The sequence below is a fragment of the Accipiter gentilis genome, unplaced genomic scaffold (assembly GCF_929443795.1).
Source record: "Accipiter gentilis unplaced genomic scaffold, bAccGen1.1, whole genome shotgun sequence".
NCBI classification, from domain to species: domain Eukaryota; kingdom Metazoa; phylum Chordata; class Aves; order Accipitriformes; family Accipitridae; genus Astur; species Astur gentilis.
This window is the reverse complement of record NW_026061006.1, coordinates 242,409-249,818: the sequence shown is the minus strand read 5'-3', so window position 1 is coordinate 249,818 and position 7,410 is coordinate 242,409. Positions and strand designations below refer to the sequence as shown.

At 54.6% G+C, this 7,410-nt stretch overlaps 1 protein-coding gene across 1 annotated transcript; it reads right to left on the bottom strand.

The window, feature by feature from the left end:
* Positions 1-3,921: 3,921 nt before the first annotated feature.
* LOC126037281 (electroneutral sodium bicarbonate exchanger 1-like) lies at positions 3,922-6,995 on the bottom strand. Its single transcript, XM_049797599.1, has 6 exons — positions 6,932-6,995; positions 6,215-6,388; positions 5,978-6,115; positions 5,402-5,502; positions 4,776-4,880; positions 3,922-4,505 (listed from the first exon to the last, which is right to left on the bottom strand). The coding sequence occupies exons 1-5, from the start codon at positions 6,989-6,991 to the stop codon at positions 4,793-4,795; spliced, it is 561 nt and encodes a 186-aa protein (XP_049653556.1). The 5' UTR covers positions 6,992-6,995; the 3' UTR covers positions 3,922-4,505; positions 4,776-4,792.
* Positions 6,996-7,410: the final 415 nt, after the last annotated feature.

Here is a 7,410-nt window from a genome sequence, read left to right as displayed (position 1 = left end):
TTCAGCTTGGATAGAGTTAACTGTCTTCCTAGTAGCTGGTACACTGCTATGTTTTGAGTTCAGTATGCAAAGAACCTTGATAACACTGATGTTTGCAGTTGTTGCCGAGGAGTGTTTAGACTAAAGTCAAGGATTTTTCAGCTTCTCATGCCCAGCCAGCGAGAAAGCTGGAGTTGGCACAGAACACAGCCAGGGCACCTGACCCAAACTGGCCAACAGGGTATTCCATACCATGCGACATCCCATCTAGTATAGGAACTGGGGAGTGGGGGGGGAATCGCTGCTCGGGGACTAGCTGGGTGTCGATTGGTGGGTGGTGAGCGATTGCACTGCGCATCATTTGTACATTCCGATCCTTTTATTATTGCTGTTGTCATTTTATTAGTATTATCATTATTAGTTTCTTCCTTTCTGTTCTATTAAACCATGCTTATCTCAACCCACGAGTTTTACTTCTTTTTCCGGATTTTCTCCCCCATCCCACTGGGTGGGGGGGGAGTGAGTGAGCGGCTGGGTGGTGCTTAGTTGCTGGCTGGGGTTAAACCACGACAGAGACAGAGTCACAGCAGCACAGAATGGATGCTGAAAGAGACCTCTAGAGATCATCCAGCCCACCTCGGCTGCTTGAGCAGGGCCAGCTGCAGCAGGCTGTGAGTCTGCTTCTCGAAGGTTCTATTGGCTGCGTTGCTCCCAGGTTGTGGAGCTCGCATGGGAAATGGGCAATGAAGAGGGATGAAGTTTTCGGGCACTTTCTGGCCGGTGCAGTGATTTTTTTTTTTTTTTTTCCCTTCTGATTTTTTCTCCCCACTTCCTGGTCTTGCGGCTGCCCAAGGCACAGCCAGACAAGCGGAGGAGGGTCCGTGCCTGGCCTGCAGCTCCCTCCCTCGCCATTCTTGGGGTGATTTGGGGTTATGTTGCTGTGTCAGTGAGGCAAAGCTGGGCTCTTGGGGGCTGAGGTCAGTGGGACCCGAGGAAGGCCGTGATGGTCTTGAGGCTTTGAAGGGCTGTGCACCGAGCCCTGTCCCCGCTGGAGGGGACGCTGGTGGTGTTCAAGACGAAGGCCTTGCAGCCCTTGTTGTCGTGTGTGCCCGTGTCCCCCCCGGCCCCCAAGGTCTGTTGTTGTCGCAGGGGCTCTGTGCTGCTTTCTGCATGGGGCCGTGTCCGTGAGTCCTGCAGGGACCTGTCTGTACTGGCTTCCCCACCAAAGGGCTGCTTCCCCTGCGGAAGGGGAGAGGGGAGTTGTTCCCGTTCCCGTCCCCCCACCATCGCCTGCCCAGCTGGTGGAGACTGGGCCCTGGGGGTGGCTGGGTTCCCCTTGTGGCTTGCTGGCTCAGATTTGGGGCTCAGTGGGGCTTTTGCACCTCTTGGGGGCTGTTTCTTGGTGCCCCCTGTGCTCCCTCCCCGTCCCACACAGGCACCAAGCAGTTCTGGAGAAGGAGCTTTTAATTAAAAAGACAAGTGGCCGGTGGAGGCAGGTCGGTGGTTGTCCACTGGATGCGGAAGACCCGGGGGTCGAAGAGGCAGCCACATGGAGCCCTCTGCAGACCTGTGTGGGTGAGGGGGAGCCGTGCTGGGCCGGGGGGACTCTCTGGGGGCACCCACCGAGCCGGCCCCGATGGCCGACATCCCCCAGCTCTGGGCCAGGGGCGTGGGGAGCTTGTGGCCGGGGTGATCCCCATGGGGTGAGCCGCTGTGCCAGTGGGACAGGGTTGCAAATCGGGGAGGAGACTGGCATCTAGGAGGTGAAAGGGGAGAGGTGGCCCCAAATATTTGGGGAATTCTCTGCAGATGGGCTTTACTGGGCACGCGCCGCCCGGGCGAGGGCAAGGATGCTCACCGGGGCTTGCTGAACCCCCATGCGAAAAGTGCCGGGGGAATGGGTGTGATGGGGATGGCGAAGGGGCCAGAGCAGACTGGGGTGCCATACCTGCTGGTGGTGCCTGGGGGGCCCGGGCTGCAGGGAAGGGCTGCTCCCATGCGGGCAGGCGGCATAGGTTGGCTGAGCCTGAGAGAATGAGACAGGAGCGATGGCCGGCGGTCACCTCTGCTCTTGTCCTCCAAGAGCATCCCTGGGCTGCAGGGGTTGGGGTCGGTCCCTACCTCAAGGGTAGAAGGTTTTGGGGAGCACGAATGGCTGGAAAAGCTGGGGCGCTGGGGGGCCCCAGGGCCCAGGCAGTGGGAGCTGCGTTGGTGGCCGTGCCATGGTCCCTTCTGGCTGTTAGCTGCCAAGGACTCTTTGGCGTCTCCCCGGAAGGAATGCGGGGGCTCCCTGTGTTCCGCCCCACCCCCAAGAGCCTCCCCAGGTCCTCCTGGGGAGGGAAAGAGTTAAGGGAGGCTGGGGTGGCCCCGGGGCCTACAGGCGGCTCTCGGCGTCTGCGGGTGCAAATGCTCTTGGCTTTCAACAGTATTTTTCCGGTGGGGGAAGAAGAACAAGTTGATTCAGCCGAGCCGAGTGGGCACCAAGCTGCAGCCACAGCCTCCTTGCGCCAGATGGCAAATGCGTTTGTGACCGTTGCCCGCGCTTCTGTTCACTGCGTTGACCGGAGCGAGGCAGAAATAGGAAAAAGGACGTCGAGGGCATGAAGGAAGGCCATGCAGTGTTGCTCGGTGGCACGCTTTCCCCCAGCCCTCGCTCCAGTAGTGCTGTCAGGTCTTTCAGTCTCCTGCTGGGAAAAGCAGCAGCTCTGGATCCCCCTGGGAGGGGGTGGCCCTTTCCCTGGGTGCGTGACACCCCGGAGGAGACGGTACCCGCTGCCGCGTGCTCCCAGAAAAGGACTGGATTCTGCCCAACGTCCGGTGTCGGGGCGCTGGGGCTGTTTGCGCTCTACGGGATCCCAGGGATGGGGTTAGTACATCCCCTCCTTGTGCTTGGAGGATTCGGCGCTAGCAAGGACACCCCAAGGGTACCAAGGACACAGGCCTCTCGCTCCCGCTGTGTGAACAGTGTGTGGCCTGGGGGAGTCGGGACAACTGCCGTGAACTGGAGGCCAAAGATCTCTCCTGGCCTGTATCCTGGTAATCAAAGAGATTGCGCTCTGTTCGTGAGGCACCTCTGGCTGCAAGATTGTGCAAGGCCATGTGCTGCGTAACTTGTGGCAGGGACCGATGCTGGGGGCATGAAGGCAAGCGCGCTTCTAAAAGCATAAAACTCCATTTCATTTCAGAGCGCAGCTGAGCCACCCCGCTCCTCCAGACTCTGCCATCTGCACCGCTGTGGCTGGGACCGGGCAGTGCTGCACATCCCAAAGGCCACCAAGTCACACCCGTGTCCCTGCTTTGCCGGGAGCTTCTGCGATGCGAGCGATGTTCTGGGGGCTGATCTCTTGGACTACAGCTACCCCGTCCCTGACCGGCAGCTGGCCAGGAGGGTTGTGTCCAGGGTGGAATTCCACCTCTCTGACAAGAACCTGGCCAAGGATGCTTTCCTCCTGAAACATGTCCAGAAGAACAAGATGGGCTTCGTCAGCATCAAACTGCTGACGTCCTTGAAGAAGGTAGGCAGCGCGTTGCGTTGGCCAGCCGAGGTGGGAAGTGGCCTCCATGTGGAAGACGCCTGGATGTCTGGGTGTCTGGGTGTGCTCTGGCTGTCTGCCATGGCCAAAACACTGCTGTGTTATCAACAGCTTTCTAGCTACCAGTACAGAGCACAGCACTACGAGGGCTGCTGTGGGGTAAAGGAACTCCAACTCAGCCAGATCCAATACAGAAGGAAAGTGGAGAAACAACAGAGGGAACAGCCCAGGGACACAGAGCCCCAGGTCTCATCTGGCCGCTCCTGTGACCATACGGTGTATGCAAAATCAAATACCTGAAGTGCTCCCTTAGATGCAGTTTACAGCCAGGGGACAAGAAGGTGGCAGTTCTGCATTTTGCAGCTCCCAGGCTGATGGCAGAGCCAAAGCAAAAAAAACAAACCCAAAACCAAACCAACCAAGAGAGGTAAAACTGGAGCGCAGGGAGCAAATGCTTTTCTTTCACCTTAGGCCAACTGCTTGGACGCTCTCTATGCTGCCCTGCCACAGAGGGCATCCCTCTCGTACCAGTAAGAGACATAAGAGTGAATTAAAGCCAGGACCCCAAACCAGACCAAAAACCCGGTTGTGATCAAGAAGAAAGTGGAGAATGCATCAAATATAACAGAAAATTATTTTGGACATTCCCAGTTTACATTTGAAAAAAAGAGAAAAAAAAAGAGGAGGAATTAGGTATTAAAAGAGCAGCACTGAATGATAAAGCCATAGCAGTCCCTCTACCACTACAAACCCACACCCCCACACGCACGTACGCACACAGACTGAACACCACCAAACTCCCCTTGACTGTGACGTTCACCTCAGCTTGCTGGTCTAGAGATACTGAATGCCTGAAGCACACCAAGGATAACTGAAAACATCTGCATGGCTTTAATGGGAATCCTCCAACTGAAACAAAGCACTTTCTCCCTCTGTCTGCGTTGGCACATCCCCGAGTCACGCTCTCACTCCTCTCCTTCAAAGTCAAGATTCCTAAACGTGAAAAGCGGGAGTGGGGAAAGGCGAAGGGAAGAGAAAAAGAGGGAGAGCATCATCAGTGGAAGACCTGCCAGCTGCTGCTGATTCAGCCCTGTTTGGGGGACCACCCCAGCAGAGAGGAGTTGGTTTGCATGCCACGGTCCTCACTGCCTGTTCCCAGGGACAGGCCGTTTGCTCAGCCTTGCTGGCCAAAGCGTGGGAAAAGCGTAGGTGTGCGCCGTCGCTTGCTGAGGAGCACGGTCACGATCACATGCAATCCTTTACCTTTTTCCTCCCTGGATTCAAAGGGTTTCTGTCTTCAAAGTGAGAGCCTTCCATATGGTCGTTTGTGACATTTCATCCAGGATAACAATCTCAGAAGGATCAGTCCTGCAATAAATATTTTACATAGCAATCCGTGATTATGGGAACTGATGCCACCAAGGGCATTAGCATCAGCAAGAGGAACAGCGGAGCCCCGAGAATCAAAGCTCTGCATAACCGTGGGAGGTTTTGCTGGATGAGGAGTTTTGGGAGGCAAGCCGGGGAGCTGCAGAGCAACAGCTCTGTGCAAAGGCTCTTGCTGGGGCTTAGCCCCGGTCCGGGTTCCTAAGCCACTGCTGGTACAGATCACGCCTGCAACTCCTCATGTGTTAAGTATGAGGATCTCCAGCTACCGTAAAAGCACTGATGAGGCAAGGTTTGGGGGTCAAACGCAAGTGCTGCAGCCACTCTGCTTGCGGTCAGAGCCTTGCAATCACTTCCTGCAGCCCTGCCCCCGAATTCGATTTTCCCACCAAGCTGCCTGCTGGTTTCTGTGGGATGCCCCACAAAGAGGCAAGTGGAGAAAACTCTGCCAAACACCATCAAGCTAATCTTGCCGGGGGTCCTGGCGCTTGGTGGGGCTTTACCCGTCACTGCTTTGCTTTGGGATATCCACGTTACTGGTCTTCCCCACGTTCAGCTGAACTGAACTTGCAGCAGCAGCAGCTTCCATGGCCCTCCTGGACTCCTGATGTAAAAAAGGGACAAATCACGTTCTCTGTCTTTGATCAAAGTGGAGATAAGCTGAATGCCCAGCACAAACTTAGCAGTCTGCCCTCCGCTTCTGCCCCTTGGCAGCTATAGGTATTAGTGCAGCAGGGGAGAAACTGTTCACTCCAAAGATTTCGGGGCAGGGGGATTGTGTGTTCAAAACACGATTATGAGCAAGTCTTGCCAGCAGCAGCAGCAGCATCATCTAATAATAATCATCATAATGATAATGACCTTTGTGAAAAACGACTCATTTTAAAAATTACACCTGTATTCAAGCGTTCAGCTCACTGCTACTTGAGGAAACAAAGGTTACAAAAGTTACAGGCTATTGGGATCTATTTCGATTGAGTGCTGATCTTCCCCCAACATTTCCAGACAAGCTGTAAGAGAAACAGGCAATCTCACAGACACACGGAGATGTCCAGCCCCGAGGACACAGCAAGCCTTACCTCTTCTTCTTCTCCAGCTTCATTTCTGGCATCGTCCAACTTCTTCTTCCTTTCTGGCATAAGGTCATCCAGAAAGCTGAGCTCTCGCTTTGAGAAGCAGAAATCCATCGCTTTCCGGACAAATACGAGAGCCAAAACCTTCACGAATAAGAGGGAAGATGCGGTGAGCTCAGAGACGATGCCACCTCTCACAACAACGCTGCAAACACCCCGCTGCCGAGCGGTGGCAGCTCTTACCATCATGGGAAAGATGATGGCGGCACGGGACACCTTGATGGTCCAGAGCAGGACGAGGCAGGTCAGCTGGATCGCCGTGAAGAAATGCACCTTTCGCAAGGGCACGTGCCGCAGGTAGATAAAATCCGGCTGGTGTTTCACTGGCATCCAAAACAGCTTCAAGCGATCAAAGAACTGCGAAATAAAAGGGAAAGGTTGCCACCTTGGGACTGCGGCAAGTTGCTGGCCCTCTCGAGACGTGGAGGCACTTTGCAGCATCTCGCTTGCCGTCAGAACTCCTGGATCCCACCGCATTCCTCCTGGGAGCAGCACCCATTTTCCCTTCGCTCCATCTAGCAACCGGCTTGCCCCTGAGAGCTGTCCACCAAACGGCAACTATTCCATGCCATTCCATTATTAGCATTTCTCAGCCCACTGAATCCCCCTGCGAGGATTTCCACCAGTGGTAGAAACTGCCTTCCCTTTGCACCAAATTCCCCCGCTTTTCACGTAACCAAACACTGACCTGCCCTAAACCCTGCAACAGAGAGCGCTGAACTTGCCTGGTCCTCCCAGCCCTATCTACCTCCTGTGCCTCCACCAATCTCTTTCTTACACAAAAGAGTTTCATTGCTTGCTCTGCGAGAAGTTTTTCCCATGCCACTGCTTTTTTCCCTGCTGCTACAGAGACAAAATACCAGGGAGCCGACATGCTGCACGCTGTAAAAGAGTCCGTACCTGAATTCTTCTGAGCGATGACACACCCATGTAGAGAAAGACGCCATAAAGCACAGGCATTGGTATAAACGGGGGGGGGGGGGGGAAGAAAAAAAAAGAAAGAATGCAATCGTTTCTTTTTCTGTATTGCATTTTCAGTATTACCACCCTCTTCCACAGGCACTGCCTAAAATTGCTTGAAGCTTTCCAGCTTCCATTCAGGCTTAGAGATGGGTCAGATATTAACCATTGTTTTGCCATTTTGTGCGCACGAGTGAGCTAAGGCTCTGCTTTAGGCTGAACTTGGGAGTTATCTCTCCTCAGAATAATCCTATTTTCCAGAAAGGTTGGAGGAAAATAGGCAATTTCACCCGTGCTACCCTATGCCGCATTCTCTGGCGGTAGAAGAAACACTTCTGCCTATTCTTGGGGCAACAGGCAAAGGCCACAGGCCTCCTTTTAGCCTAGAGACGAGATTACTTTGTGGGAGGAACGTGCAA